The sequence below is a fragment of the Propithecus coquereli genome, unplaced genomic scaffold (assembly GCF_000956105.1).
Source record: "Propithecus coquereli isolate 6110/MARCELLA unplaced genomic scaffold, Pcoq_1.0 Scaffold169, whole genome shotgun sequence".
Taxonomy (NCBI): domain Eukaryota; kingdom Metazoa; phylum Chordata; class Mammalia; order Primates; family Indriidae; genus Propithecus; species Propithecus coquereli.
In genome coordinates, this window is record NW_012141524.1 from 3,661,318 (window position 1) to 3,677,831 (window position 16,514).

Genomic DNA, 16,514 nt, shown 5'->3' on the forward strand with positions numbered 1-16,514 from the left:
AGAGGACTCTCTAGCCCACGGACCAAGCTGCATAGGTACCATAGAGTCAGGAAATTGACCTAGAACAACCCACATGCGTAGTAATGCAACTCCCAGCTGTCCAATCAAAGTAGTTCCATGGTGATGTCTGAACCACTAGGGAGATCCCAATCCTGGAACTATGAAACAACACTCAGACCATAACCAAGTCCTTTTCTGCACCCTTCCTTTTGCTCTCCCTTTGCTGCAACAATGGGTCTGGTCGTCATCTGTGGCTATGTACCACGCTCTGTAAACCTATATCTTGCTCTTGCCCTATAATCTTATCTTTCTCTCCTTAATAAACCTCATTTTCGTGCTTGCCTTACTTTGGTGTGTCTGGTCATTCTTTGGCCATGAGCCAAAGAACCTACATTTCCGATCGAAACCTAACACAAATACTTGGAAACTAAGCAACATACTTCTAAATAAACCATGGACCAAAGAAGTCTTTGGGAGTTGTGGTTAGGTGAGGTGTTTTTATACATCATACCAAAAGCACAATCCATAAAAGGAAAATAAAAAAGAAATTAAAATCGTTTGCTCTGTGAAAGACACTAAGAGGACTGGGAAAAAATATTTTTGTATCACTTATTCAACACATTACTTGTATAGTGAATGTACAAAGAACTCTCAAAACTCAACAATAAGAAAAACAACTGAAGTTGAAAAATGGTCAAAAGATTTAAGCAAACATTTCTTTAAAGTACAGATGGTACATAATAAGCATATGAAATGATTAATACTTAAGTGAATTAGCCGTTAGGAAAATGCATACAAATTCCAAAATAAGATTCTTCTACAATATTAGATATTAGAATGACTAAAAAAATAAAACAAAATAACAAAAAACCTGACAATATCAACTGGGGGTGAAGGAGGGAAACAATAGATGCTCCCATACATTGCTGGTGGGAATGCAAAACGCAAAATAGCACAGTCATTCTGGAAAAGTTTGGAAGTTAAAAACACACTTGTAATATGACCCATCAGCAATCAAGTTGCAGTATACTAAAGCAGGGGTTGACAAACTGTAGCTTGTGCTCTAAATCAAGCCCATAACCTGCTTTGAATGGCCTACAAGCTAAGAATGTTTTTACATTTTTAAATGGAAGAATAAAAATAAGGCAGGGAAGAAGGAAAAAAGAGCAAGAATATGAGGCCTGCCAAGAGTGAAATCTTCACTATCTGATCTTCGACCAAAAAAAAAGTTTGATAACTTACATTCACAAAAAATCCTGTACATCAATGTTTATAGTAGCTATTCATGATCACCAAAACCGGACACAACACAAGTGCACTGTACTGAGTGAATGAACACACTACTGTAGTCCTTCCCCAGAACAGAATACTGTTCAGCAATAAAAAGGAACAACTTTTGATATAATTCTGATTAATATCAATGGCATTACCAAATAAAGGAAGCCAGTCTCCAAAGAGTACATACAGTATATGATTTCTTTTATATGACATTCTGGAAGAGGTAAAACTGTAGGGATGGAAAATAGATCAGTGATTTCCAGGGGTTAGGGGTGTAGTGGAGAGATTGATTACAAATGGCCCGCATGGAGTTTTTTGAGGGATGATGAAACCTTTCTATATACTGTGAGGAGATGTGTTCATATGATTCTAAACATGTGTTAAAACTCAGACTGCATCCCCCCAAAAAAAGAAAGAACAGTTATAGAATATAAATTTAAATAACAATATTAATAAACTCTTCTAATGAACAAGTTATTTATTTTGTACTTCTGTCATTAGAAAAGAGACCATTCCCTCCAAAACTGGGGACAAGTTCACAGATGGGTGGATAAGAGCAGATTTTAGGATGAAAAATAAAAATAAATAAATAAAATGCTGGGAACATTGTGATCCAGTTTTCTTTGCTAAAGAAAAGTGTGAATAGGAACAGGAGAATTAAAGAGGAAAAGGGCCAGCTTTACCTGTGTCTGACTTAAATGATTCAACTATGGTATTATTAATTGTTTAAAAAAGGAATATATATATTTCTTAAAATCTGTTTAAGTTGTGACATTCGGATATGTTAGCCCAGATCCGTATGTTTGGGTCTCAATAAATAAGAGCTTGGAGCGAATTTTAGATAAAACCCTAAAAGTTGATATTCAAATACTGGTTATAGAAGAAACAGTGGTTAACTTGAAAAGGGTAGTACCTGAAAGGGTATTGCGGCAGTTTTACCAGGTGCTGGCAATGTTCCGCTTCTTGACACAGGATCTTGTCTCATAGATAAGCTCATGTTATAAAATCCATAGATCTGTGTGATTTATACATTTTACTAAAATCTGTATTATCTTTTTACTATTATTCAGAATATAATGAGTGAAGAATTTTTTATGTTGCTGTGTGCCTTATATTAAATTCTCTGGTGTTGTCCTAAGGGGATACTCGTGTCCTTTTTCTTTATAGGGATACAAGGCTATGTTCCCAGGAAGGTCCTTGGACTTTGAATATAAGTCCTGTAATTTCTGGAAGAAGATGGAGAAAAATGCATGATCACTACAGTCCACTTGCACACACTTCTTATATATTGTCTAATTTTGAATCCGTTAGTCCTCTCTGAGGTCTAGAATGATGAATGGGATGGCATCTGATGGAAGGACACTCCATGTTTTGAAGATTTACAAAGGAATTGTCCACACCTTTGAGAGTAAAATCCCCTGAGAAAAGAGTTCACAGGACAGGAAAGACTAAACATTGCCCCAGGCAAAGGTGAAAGTCTAAAGTCTCCTGATAAGACTCTTTCTAATTCCCAACCCTTTGTCCCAGGGCTGAGCTATGCCTGGTAACATATTGCCAAAAGTATGGAACAGCTGGGTGGGACCTTGAAATTTCTTCATGAAATCTTAATCTGACTCATGGTGACTGTGGACACTGGGAAAATACATCTTTTGAGAGCAAGCAAAGACTATATTTAGCAATTTAAGATCTTTGTTTCCACGAGGTTAAAAAGATGGGGGCAGACAACAGATCAAGTATGGACTCTACTTGGCTGAAAATCACATTCATGTTTATCTGTCTGTCTCTCTATATCTCAAAATTTCATATTCTCAGTGTATAACCATAATCAAGCTCCTACCTTCCTTAAGAAAAAGACATTCATTCATTTCTTTTCATCTCGTTATCAATGTGTTTTGTTTTCCTTTCACAGTAAGGTTTCTTGGAAAAGCACTCTAAAAACCTCATTTTCAATATTTCAATTTTTCACTTACACCTGGAAGAATACAGTCCCCCCCCCCCCCCCATTCCAATAAAGCTGTTAAAGCTCAGGAAATGGAATAAAGCTCTTGTAACTGCCCAAATGTAAGGCTTATCACGCAGCCCCTAAGGCGGTTAATGATGGCGGGTCCTCCAATTTTCTCCAACGCCTCTCTTCGCTTGGTTTTAGATCACTTCATTTTCCTTGTTCTTCTGTCTCTGATTTTTTCTAGAGTTCTTCTTTCTTTGCCAATGCTTAAAATTTTGTTTCCTCCAACTTCTTCTAATTCTAGATATGATGCCTAGGTAATACCACACCCACAGTTTCAACTATTACCCAAATGTTGATGACCCTCTCAAAATTATATCTTCACATTAAACTCAAATGCTAGCTGTGCCCTAAGTTCCATTCTATTTTCCTTTTATAGTAATAGAATTGTTAGCTTTGCATGCAGCTAGCAAGAATAAAAACTATGTTTTACACTCAGTCTTCTTTGCAGATAGGCGGGGCCATGACCCAACACTGGCTGTGGGGCTTAGATGGACATGTTAGGAGGCAACCTCTGAAACCTTCCTCAAGGGAGAGCATACATGTCTTCTTTGTCCCTACCTGCTTCCCACTGCTTGACATACAGCTGCCACCTTGGACCCTGAGGTCAAGGCCACAGATAGCAGAGCAACAAGAGAGGAAAATTACAAAACTAGATTCTTTTTAAATGAACAGTTACCAAAACAAGTTGATAATATCAATGAATATCACCACTATTTACCTAAACCAGAAAGTGTGGCTCATGGTATGTTTCTTCTACTATTAAATCAGGTTTATTTAATGAGTATTTCAAATATTTCTTGAATCTCTTCCCTTTTCTACAGCTCCATTACATTTACTTCTTCAGCCTTATTGCTAGTTACCCACACCCACTTATTTCATATGTATTCTATTCCACCAATTATCCTATTGCCCTGTTCCATACCCTACTATTTACTATTTATCTGTACTATTTATCTGATATACTCTGATCATGTCAAATTATTCTTAGAGATCAAAACAAGTATGTTTTCTTCAGCTTGTGTCTTTGCGAATACTCTTCTTTCTCAGTGATAAGACCTCATTGGTTGCCTCCACCCTAAGGTTTGCCTAGGTGACCCCCACTCATTCACAGAGAAATAAAACAGTCCCCGAGCTCAGGGAGCACAGAGTCTAACACAAAAGAAAAGACAAAATTACAAGTAAGTTCACTAAAATGCAGAATTCAACTAAGTAGTTTACAATGTCTTTAAAATTAAACCTTTAAGAAATACTCTTCTTAATTATTTTTCTTATGGAAATGAGATATTTAAGTCAGATTCTTAAAATCACAGTCATAAATATGTGTCCTCTTATAGCTGGGTAAAACTTTTATTTAACATAGTGTTACCTGTTGTTAAATAAAGGATTCTAGTTTATAGAGAAAAGTATACTTTTCCCTGTTTCATGCACTGATACCTCCTACCTGTCAGTTTTCTAAGCCTGACAATAGTTGAGCTCAAGAGGATCTATTATGTTATATGAAACCCTCAGAGACAAACTTAAGCATGACAGCTTTGCTATGCCAATTGTATCTGAGGCCAAATAATTACATAGGCAAAGTAATAGTAGGTCTTGTTTGGATAGCTTTAACTTTATGACTACTTAGCTTACGGAAGCTGAATGGCAATGTACTAATTTGTCTTCTGAATGTGTGATAAGATTGAAGGAGGGAAATATTTGACTAAGAAAGGAGCAGTGACAGGAACACTTTAAAAAAAATATTCTCCAAGTAGAGCTTGCTAATAAAGATATTCTTTGAGTTAATGATCTACATAGAGCAAAATAATGACATGTTCAATAGATCACCCGTTGCCTTGGGCTAGGGGGTAGGAAAGGGGAAAGAAGAAATGTTCTAAAATTGGGTTATGATTGCTGTGTAACCATATATTCACTAAAAATTATTAAATTATACACTTAAAATGGGTGAATTTTATGGTATATAAGTTGAGTTTCAACAGGGTAATTTTAAAAAGTCACAGCAGAATTGAGTCAAGAGAACTGGGCCAGTAGCCACAATATTTGGAATCCATTTCTGGTTCTGCTATTGGTCAGCTATGTGGACGGGACATTTTCACTTGAAATTCCACAGATGTCAAAGAGTTGATATTCTTAAGATTTTAAAACAGCAAAAATCAATTTAAAAATAAAATAAATAGAAGTGATAAATTTATACATTAAGAGGAAATGAAAAAGAAAAGCAATAGCCTCGGAATTTATAGAAGAAAAAAAATCCATTACTAGTCCAAGACCTGCAAATTCAAACAAGAAAGGAACAATTTTTGATTATCCACTGAGCAAAGATTTTACTGCTAATACCCAAAGTCAGTGAGGGAACCACCTTTACTTTTGGAGGGAATGTAAATTCACACCACTGGTTTCTGAAATGGCATTTTGTCACTCTGATACAATGTCCTGAAAAAGTTTGTCTTGTGTCTGCAAAAGTAATATATCTTATGGGGCTATCCAGTATGCTCTCAGAGGTTTAAGTATAAAGATGTTTCAAACAGGAATATTTACAATTTCAAACAATTTAGAAAGGTCCTTTCCCATAGGTATGCCTTGCATTTCCCTTTTCTTTTTATCTCTTTTCCTCTCTCTCCCTCCCCACCTTCCCTCTTTCTTGTTTGTGTCTTATTTTTTGGCTATGATCTTGAGAACAACGTTGAGCATAAGAACACCGGCTGAGTAAAAGTATTTTTGACCCTTTTCTCTAATAACATCTCAGACACCATCTCAGAATAGAAGGAAACTTACTTATCTTTAAATAAAGTTTCTTTGAGAAGCCCAGAACAAACATATTTAATAGAAAAATATCAGAAAACCACAGGCTGTGTCTGTGGCCTTTCCTTAAGATTAAAAAATAAAAGAAATCCTATGTTGAGAGTCATGGTCCTTTCATTTTCCCAAAACTTATTTATTTGTGTTCTTTGTTTTTCATCGTTCAGAGTTGCTAAAGAACATTTGTTCTTGGTGTTATGCTAGTCTCTTAAAATAACTTCAGATGCTTTATCATTTTTAGATGTTCTTGGAAGATTTTAATAAGATAGGAAATATTGGTTTCTTGATGAATTCAAATCTTGTGAAATAAAAAAAAAAAGAAAAAGATTTCAATACTGTTGGGGCTCGGAACATAAATACCCCAAAATATGGCACCTTGCTATGCCGAGTACTCTGAACTGAAGGAGGTTGAGAGAGCCTCAGAAGCAAGTTCTCTCTGAGCTTTTCCAGCACTGCACTCTGCCCCTCATGCCAGGTAAAGTCAAAGAAACTAGAATTCCTCTCCCAAAGCAAGCCATGAAACCTAGCAAGCTCACTCTCTGACCTTTTTCCTTCTCCCTTGTAGACCTTCATGTGACAGGTGTCCTGCCCTATACTGAGAAGGAAGAAATGCTACATGAAGAGACTAAGAAGAATCTGAACACAAGCCTTGCTGAGTTCCTCCTGTTTTATTACCGTTAGGTCACCATTCTTTTTGTTCAATCCTATTTCTCCACAACTATCCACTTCTTTCATCAGGCTTAGCATAAAGACACGGTTTTCCCTGGATCCTTGGGTCTTCATTTCTAAAGGCTCACATGCCATATATAACTTTGTTAAATAAATTTCTTATGCTTTTCTCTTGCTAACCTGTCTTTAGTTATAAGAGCATCAGCCATGAGCCTTCTAATGGATGGGAAAAAGTTATTACATTTTTGCCCCTGCTACACCATGTGCTCCTGAGTTGGTGTCTTTGTGCAGTGCAAACCTGAATGGCCATGAGGCTCAGCTTCGCCCATAAATCCATGAGGCTCACTTCCTCACTTCATTCTCATCTCTGCTCAGATGCCTCCTCATCAGCTTCCCAGACTACCTTGGGTGAGATAAAACCCTCATCTTCATAGTACTTGGAGCAGTACCTACTAGTAGAGCATATATTAAGCTGTTTGAAAGTTTAGTTATTATCTGTCTCCTCATACTAGATATAAGTTTAAGTATTTGACAATCTTGCTCTTTAGTTCATGGAACTGTTCTGAGAAAAGTGTCTGGAACAGAGAAAATGAATAATATTTGCTGAATAGATGAACCCCTAGAAAGTAAGAAACAACTAGACTGGAAAGAAATAGTGAAAACGGGAATTAAGTGATCCGACTCTCTATGATACCATCCCATCCTAGCTGGTCTAGAATAGGTGACTGGGCCTCACCCTCAGCATCTCTGAGTCAGTAATTCTGGGTAAGACCCAAGAAGTTGCAGTTCCATTAAGTCCCATAGTGAAACTCATACCTCTACACCTTGATAATCACTGATTTAGAAGAACTCTTGAGGTTAAAGAAGTAAAGTTTTGCATCACTCAAAACTATATTTTAAACAAATGAATTTCTTAAATTCTCTATTAAACCAATTTAGTTTTCTGTCTCTTTACTTCTCTTTAAGAATCAGCAATGACTTATCCAAGATTGTAATTCCTTAGAGTTACTTTGTATTGGATAACTAATCAAAACAAATATTATACCTATAATTAGGATACTAAGTCAACTCAAGCATAATAGAAGTGATTATACATATAATGCTGTTTTTTTTTAAAGTGGAAACTTTTTATTTTAATAAATATTAAAAATAATGTGCTAAAATACATGTAACATAAAATTTACCATCTTAACCATTTTTAATACATAGTTCAGTTAAGTACATTCACATTGTTGTGCAACCAATCTCTAGAATTTTTCTACCTTGAAAAATGGAAACTCTATACTCATTAAATAAGAACTTCCCCAATCCAAGAATAGAGTCAGCTTACTGTAGGTATTATTTTTGAAAATGCAGTTATTTCTTAGGCATTAATTGTTTCTTTTCATGGTAACTCTTATTATACACACCATCTTTGTTCACAGCATGCAAAAAATAGCTATTTACCTAACATCTCTCCTAATACATCCAGGTCATAAAATAATATTCCCTCTAAGGTAAACATCATGCTATCATAAACTAGGTGCCACAATATAAGATATTCTAAAATTATATTCTAAAAGAATTGCTTTGAGTCCCAAGTGCTTAGAGAACAAGTAAATGCATCTGCCTATAATTTTCAATCAGTCACTCTATTGTTCAGAGAAATAGTTGACAGCATAAGCACCCTGTAAGTATTTTATTCAGAGGAGGAGAGGAAACATAAAGAATCTGAGGCTAAGGTAGGATGACAGGTTGATTTAGTACCATCAAAGACCTGCTGTTTTTCAGACACAATTATAATGGCTCTATTATGTAATGGAACAATGATTTTTCAAAGATTTATGATACATGCAGTAGCAAAAATAAATAAATTAATTTTAAAAAGACAAAACAAAAAAAAAAAAAACAAAAAAAAACCCTTCCCATTATTCTTACTTGGAGGCAGATTCTGCATTTTGGGGATATAAAAATACTCTTTGAAGTGCCTCAGCTTATCTTCCTCGTCTAGGTGGAGAGCAACCCTCTCATCTGTCGGGTGACATTTGAGTTCAGCCGCGATGCGTCGCACTGTGTCAGCTGGCAGCTCAAGAGGTGAAGGCTCCATTACAAATGGTTCTCTGAAAAGGAAAGAGAATGATAAAATGTCATTTGGCCACCATCGTGTTATTGCAGAAAATTAGTCCTTTAGGTAATATACCTTTTGTTTTAACTAAGATTCCCATTTTCCCAATCTCAGAAATAATGTAATTAACCAACCGGCATCAACCTCCATGCCTGCGTTTTCCTCATACATAAAATGAAGAAAATAATAGTAACTTAGGGATATTGAAAGGACTAAATTAGGTGATCATGTTCAAGACAGAGTAAGTTCTCAATAAATGTTATCTCTTTCCATTCTTATTATCTAGAAAAGCGTACCATGTCTGTGACTTCCAAACATGTATAACTTCATCACCTTTTCTTCTAGAATCTTCCTGGGAGGTAATAGTGAAGATGACTTTTGTGCAAGTATAGAAAAACAGTGTCCCACCAAGCTTGTCGTTGTTACTAACCCACCTCCAATGAGTCTTGGATCATAATTTTAAAACTATGGACGTAGTGAACCTGAACAAAATTCTTTATTGCAAATGAAAATGATATTGATGAAAAAGGTAACTTTAAATATTAGTATTTTTGCTATACGAATACCAGAGAGATTCATGCACCTGCTGCTGATAACAATGAGAAAGTTCTTTGTTTTTCAACACCGTATGTACCATGTTAGAACAAACAGGACCCTGTGGTGTTTCTTGAAATCACATTGTGCTTTGTTTAATCATCATTTAACATTTTCCACTTTTTTGGAAAGAAACTTAATCTCTCTGAAGGGGATAAATGACAATGAAGATTTAATCACATATTTTTAAATGTTACCCAAGTTTGTTTGTTTTTATATTTCTTCTAAGTTTTAGTTTTTTGAAATTGAGCAAGAATGTTAGTAGAGGGAAAAAATTTCCTTAGGCCAGCTTGATTTACATATAGTTAGTCTGACTTCCTTTATATGTTCCTCCATTTATTTACTCTTTCTACAGATATTCATCAGGTACCTACCAGTTGGCTTTGGCAGGAAGCAGTGTATAGGACAGTGTGTAAGTGCCAACTCTTGCACCGTTTACTTTTTAGTGGGATCATGGAAAAATAATGTCATTTCAGATAGTTTCAAGAGCTACAAGAAAACAGCAGAGTAATGAGATGGGGTCACTGGGGTGTGGAAGAGCTATCTTAGGGTGAACAAGTTCATCTTTGAGGAACACATGCGCAAGCATTTCTAAATCATATTATGGAGTGAACCACATGATGATCTGAACCTGGAGGAACATGACAGCAAGTGCAAAGGTCCTGGGAAGGAGACAGGCTTGGCTTGTTCAACTAATGCACTAAAGGGAGAGGGGGAGGAAGTTATGATAAACTATCATGTGAAAAAGGCAGAGGCAGTAGTTAATCACAAAGAGCTTCAAAGGCAGGAAAGGAGTTTGGATAATTTTCTAAGTTTAATGAGAAACTATTGGAGAATTTTGAATTAAAAAGAGTATGGTACAATTTTATATCAAATAAAAATCACTTTGCTCTGTGATGAATTATAGGAGTTGAAAGAGAGAAAACTTAATGCTATTATAGTAGTTTGGGAGAGAAAGGAAGGTGGATTAAATTCAGTGGTAAGAAGAAAGGTAGAGAGAAGAATGCAGATTTCTGATATATTTTGGAGAAAAGGTAAATAAAGAAAATCTATATGGCTGATAGATTATCTCTAGTGAGGACAGGAAAGGGGGGGTTACTACTAGCTTTGGGATATGAACAAATACATGAAAAGTGATGAAATATGAACTATCCAAGGAAGAAATATTTTGAAGAGGGAAATCAGAAATCTTTTGAGGACATATTAAGTTTCGGATAAAGTACTAAACATCCAGGTAGAAATATAAAGCTATTGTGCTATTGGCTATTGTGTCTGTGTCTTAGGGGACTATTGGATCATAAGATATGTTTAACATTTTCGACTCATAGACTGTACATAAAGCCTGGGACCCCTGGGAACAAAAAGTAACACAGAAATGAAGCTCTAGAATTCAATTCAATTATCTTTCTTCTATCCCCCTCCCTCTTTTACCCTAACCAATACACACAATGTTAAACAACAAAGAGTTGCATGTCTGAATGTTATACAATGCCAGTAAAATAACATTCTTCCTACTTATTTGACCTCTTCCTCTCTCACTTGCCAATCATCTCTGCTAATGAGCCATCCTTCATATTCCTGGATAAGGATACCTGAGCTTTACCATTGCATATTTTTTAGTTTGATACAAGTAGTGTCTCCCAATTTCTCCAATCCCTGCTTTTGTACAAAAGTCTACGATTTCAACATTGATGCTGAGGATGCTTTCGATATCCCATCATCTCATCATTTTAATGTGTCATTCATCCTCCTCATAAAATCTTCTATTTCTGTGATTTTCGTATTCCGCTCCCTTTTACCTAAGATGTTTTGCTTCCCCTTTTACATGTTCACATTCTAGCCACCCTTCAAAACCCTAGCTCAAATGTTACTTTTTTTCATGAGGCCTGTTAGGATATCTCAGCTTAAAGTAGTCTTCTCTGAACATCTGTAACATTTATGAGCACATTTATGAGCGTTACTTAATAATAAGTAATACGTTCTGCCAGGTTTTATATTTATCTAGGCACATATGTGGATGGAAATGATCAAACTTGCTTGCTATGCTTACAACTTGATTCTCAATGGGCTCCTACTTACAGCTTTCTGAGGAAGGAAAGTGTCTTTTGAATGGTGATGACTGTGCTCTACCACTTGTAGAGACACAGGTGACTGTGCCTCTACCACTCTATTGCCTGATTACAGTTGATTAAACCTCTGCTGGACACTTGCCCACTAAAGACAATCTACTGTTTTGTCAAGATCTGTGAATGACCTGCTGTAGCAGCTCTAACCAAACAGTGGTGATGGTGTTTAGCTAAGCATATAATCAAATTCTTTCAGAAATCTGAGCTTTGAGATATATTTATTCATTCAGTTAGAAACAGGAGCAAGAATTTAAAAGAATCATAGAAGCTAGGAAATGCTAGGACCTAAGAGGAATACTGTCAGAGTGACTCATTTTTCAGAGTCAAACAGAACCACTGATTATTAAAGCATGAAAAGCAGAAAGTGATTCCAGCAGCAAGCAAGAATGACTGAGTTACACAAGGGCAGGGAATTGAGCAGCTATGTCTCCTGAAAAGGTGTTTGGGCTGTTCCTAAAATCCCATGAGATGTTTTTCTATCTTGCTATCAAGTGTGTCTTTACTACAAACTTATTAATTACGGTAGCTTCACAGAGTTGCTGTTCTACCCTACTGAACTGTACTCTACCTGGCGGCCTAAATCATGTTCAATTTATCTTTGTGGTCACCCTGTTGCTAAGCAATCTCTTTTAGATAGAACTTCCCCAAAATGCCAGTTGACTAAGAGAATAAGCAAAATAGCTGGGTAAATCATTTGGAAAAATTAATTACATATGACTAGAGGAACACCTAGTCCTCATTTTGACCACACGGGAAATGATTCTAGAAATATTTCTAGTGAAACTCAGAATCAAGAGAGCTTGCTTTATACTTGTGACCTTCTTTGGGGAATCAGCACTTTGAGAGTTTATTGGAGATGAGTTTAAACTCTAAGTCGGGTTACTTAAATAAATATACAGATTAGTTTGCTACCATCATATTCTGAGCAAAAGTCAACTTTCCCTATTAAAAAAAAAAAAGATATTCATTAGCCTCTTTATTTCAGTATTTTATTTAATCCTTGTAACAATCCTGAGGCATCAGAATTACTTTCCTCCATTCTGAGACCAAACCCTGGAACAGACAGAGTAGAAACAAAACGGAATGGAAAGATAACAGAATGTACTGTTTGGTATTGAACCGCGCCTGAGATACTGGTCTTCGGCAAGGGCTGTGGATGGAATGTGCAAAGCAGAGCTCCCCCTCAGAGACTTAAATCTATCACTTTATTTGTTCTTGCCTCTTACTTCCTGATTTTTAAAATTTATGTTTCTTCAGCTCATTCATTTTTTCCTTGTCTTTTTTCTACGGTCCTACCCTGAGTCTGCAAAGGACCACGGGCTATGTATAAATCCATTTACACTTTTTAATCTATCCTTCCCAAACCAGTCCCAGACAGGCAAGAGTTAAAGTGGCTGGTTCTGCTACTGGGTCCCTCACACCTGGGGTACAGTGAAATACTTGATGGGAGTAGTCTTTCTGCAGTAAGTGCACCCCACTCCACAGCCTCAGGCTAACACCCTCACTCCAATTAATTTATTAACTCATACTAGTTGCTGCTTAATTCTCCATTCACCACACTGGCTAAGACAATTAATTAGTGCTCACAAGCCATAATTTGATGCCATGTTAGGTTCACCACTTGCAAATAAATTGACATGCTCATATTTTGAAATGAACAAATTAAGTTCAAGTTAAAAAAAACTTCAAATTTTATATTTCACATACTTCGTGTTAACTTTATTAAGAAGGTGGACATAATGTGCCATGAGGTCTCAGGCAAGTCACCTAACCCCTCTACGCATCAATGTTACATCAAATAAAGTTAAATTTTACTTCGTTCAAAGGATCGTGGTTAGGCTCAAATGACATTAATGAAGTCCTCGATAAAAAGATATATTTTTATAATGTCTTTTAATATCAGTGGAAATTGCCACTGTGCCCTCAATTTAGCTTTTGACATTTTCAAATTGTTTTTTCACAGTTCTATTCAGACAGTTATGCATAACTCTAAAGCTAAAACTTGTATAATAATTAAAAACTGATTGTTTTGATGGAAATCACTGAATTCAGGATCTCCTAGTTACCCACTGGTCTAAGATTAAGTAGTTAAATAACTGTGAGCCCAGTAGTTAATTTTTTACACAGTTTCAGATTTCATGCCTGAAATGAGCTAATTGTACTTATGAGTTCAAAGTTTAGAATCAATTTAAAAATACATAAAGAAAGTGTGTAGCTTTTCATTGAGAAAGAACAAAAGTAAATCTTAAAATATATGTACACGGAGGAAGAAGCTTCTTTAGGCATATCATTGAGAAATGAATGACATTTCTCTGCTACAACTGCATAGTTCGTATCTGTTAGGTTTGTGTCAGGTGGGAATGTGGACAGTATCATAAAGCCTGTGACACAGAAGCCTCCAGAGTCTGAGAGTCTGAGGTTGTAAATCTAACTTCAACCACACACAGGTGTAGGACCACAGACAGCTAGAGAGTGACATTCCAACCCCCCTGATAAGGACGAAGCTACCCCCTCCCCTGTCTCTGCAGGTATTACCCACTCCCCCCAGAAAAACTCTGTAAAACCCAAGGCTTTCCCCTCCCCCGAGGTGGAGGCTCTTTGGCCTCCACCCATCTGCCCCCAGATGCTCAAAATAAAACAGCATTTTGCTACACCTAAGGCTTCGTGTATCTCCCTCTCAGCTCCGGACCTAACAATATCTAGGATGTGAATTACTTGCTGAACTTAACATTAATAAAATCATTGCATTTGCTTCGATGTTACTACTAAATAACACCCCATCTTGCACAAAATAAAAGCAGGAAAGAAAGAAGAAAACTTTCTATTATAAAGAAAAAATATATCAGCTTTCCATTCTTAGGCAAATGTTTCAGAAAATGAAAGTGGAAGAAACTGTTCAAGAAACAGAAATTTTCACTTCTCTAAACAATATTTAGTATGAGTTAAAGTAGCGTAAGACAACTAGAGTTACCAGAAAACAGCAGACTTAAAGCCTATTTAAAAATGTCTTTCCCTCATCTGGGTTTTGATCTCATCTTATCATTTAAATTCAAGTAACTACAGGATTAACTTTAATTTGCCAAATGTAACCATGTTCAGCCGATGCACTACAGTGTGCTATTGACAACAATTCTTTTCACTACATTGGTAAAGATCTCTTCATATAACCTGCTTTTAAAGGTGAGGTGCCTTAGGGAGGTCATGGCATTTTTATTTATGAAGAGAATGTGGAAAAAAATGAAGAACCAGCAGATAAAACCTCTAAAGCGCTATGACAAGGATTCTAGCCGAGAGAAGCTTCATTTGGAAAAACCACTGAGTGCCTTTTTGTGTCCAGAATATACACCTAGTGCCTAGTGCTTACCTGCTAAGATTCTGATGGGGTCCACAGCTCCCAGCACCTCTCAAGGAACCTCTCAAGAGAATTCCTTGCAATTTATGTCAGACCTTAGGGTGAGAAACTCAAAGAACCGCTCAGACTCCACCCTGTGGGGAATTTGTAAACTAACTTTAGTTCCTCCCACCCAATCTTATCTGATTGTAAATCTCCATTCACTAACAAACCTCTAAGCGCAATGTGCCCTGGTTTGTCGTTTCAAACACCAGAGCCTCCACTGAGGGTTCTTTCCCCTAAATCACTCTGCTCCTTAGATGCGGTAAACACTTGCTGACCCTCTAACTATTTAGATTTCTGGCAGCAGAGCTGAAGAGTTTTGTCCAGAGCTAGATTCCAAATTTTGCGTTTCTCCTTTGCTTTGGACTCTGGATTTTTGAGGCGCACTGTCAAGGTCATTGGGAGTTTCAAGTGTGATGAAAGAGTTCATGATATTTAAAGGGTGAACTTTTCAGTCAAAAGTTCAAAATAGGCTCCCAATCGCAGAATATACTTTCTTGCCTAATACGTGAGTTTTAATAAACTCCAAGGTAATAAATCTAGGCAGTTAAAACAAGGAAGAAAGAGTTAGGGTTTGAAGATTCAGTATAACTAGCCTGGGAAACTTCATTAAGCCAAATTATTCCTTCTTTAAGCCTATGAACTTACTTTTTCTTTCTTTGTTTCTTTTTCTTTTTCTTTGTTTCTCTTTCTTTCTTTCTTTCTTTCTTTCTTTCTTTCTTTCTTTCTTTCTTTCTTTCTTCTTTCTTTCTTTCTTCCTTTTCTTAAACAGAGATGGGGTCTTGCTCTTGCTCAGGCTGGTATAGAGCTCCTGGCTTCAAGCAATCCTCCCACCTCAGCCTCCCAGAGTGCTAGAATTATAGGAGTGAGTCACCATGGCTTAAACCTATGAACTTTCTATTGTTCTACCTTGATTACCTTTTTAGGCATATTCCTGAGCTTGGCTCTTTTGATAAATATCCTTTTAGGCATAAAAACTAAGATTAAAGACTTTCAGAATTAGGACTAAAGATTGCGACTGGGTCTCAATAATTGAATTACTTATGCACACTTATGCTTTATTGAGCACCTACAACATACCAGATAAAGTATTATTTTATTTAATCATTTCTATTAAGTGTTTGTTGTATAACCCTGGACAATTCACTTAACCCTTGCTGAGGCTCTGTCTCCTATCCATCAAATGCACATAAAAGCACCTTCCTCACAAAATTATTGAGATAATAAAACCATGCATGGTGAAAGCTTTACTACAAAAATTTACTACATAAATAAAGATTTACTACATAAATCAATTAGTGACATACTCTTTTTCGTTTTTTTTTTTTAATTAACCAGACAAAAAGTATTGTCCTCCAGTCTTCAAGAGAGGCAGATAAAGCCCATGAAATTACTTTAATACAGGTAATTGAGCAGGGAAAATAAAATATATTTCACTTTATCCATCTTATCGTTACAACAATCCTATAAAGTAAGTTGACTATCCTTGTTTTATTAACTTGAAAGAGAAAAAAATTTGAATCCATTCAGGGAATTTTAAAACTT

At 36.2% G+C, this 16,514-nt stretch overlaps 1 protein-coding gene across 1 annotated transcript in view; it reads right to left on the minus strand.

The window, feature by feature from the left end:
- Positions 1-15,001, minus strand: part of KYNU (kynureninase) — a 155,563-nt gene extending 140,562 nt beyond the window's left edge. Inside the window, exons 1-2 of the mRNA XM_012641740.1 lie at positions 14,940-15,001; positions 8,669-8,850 (exon numbers count right to left, since the gene is read on the minus strand). Of these exons, the coding sequence (XP_012497194.1) occupies positions 8,669-8,837 (169 nt within the window). The 5' untranslated portion in view covers positions 8,838-8,850; positions 14,940-15,001. The remainder of the gene's footprint in view (positions 1-8,668; positions 8,851-14,939) is intronic.
- Positions 15,002-16,514: the final 1,513 nt, after the last annotated feature.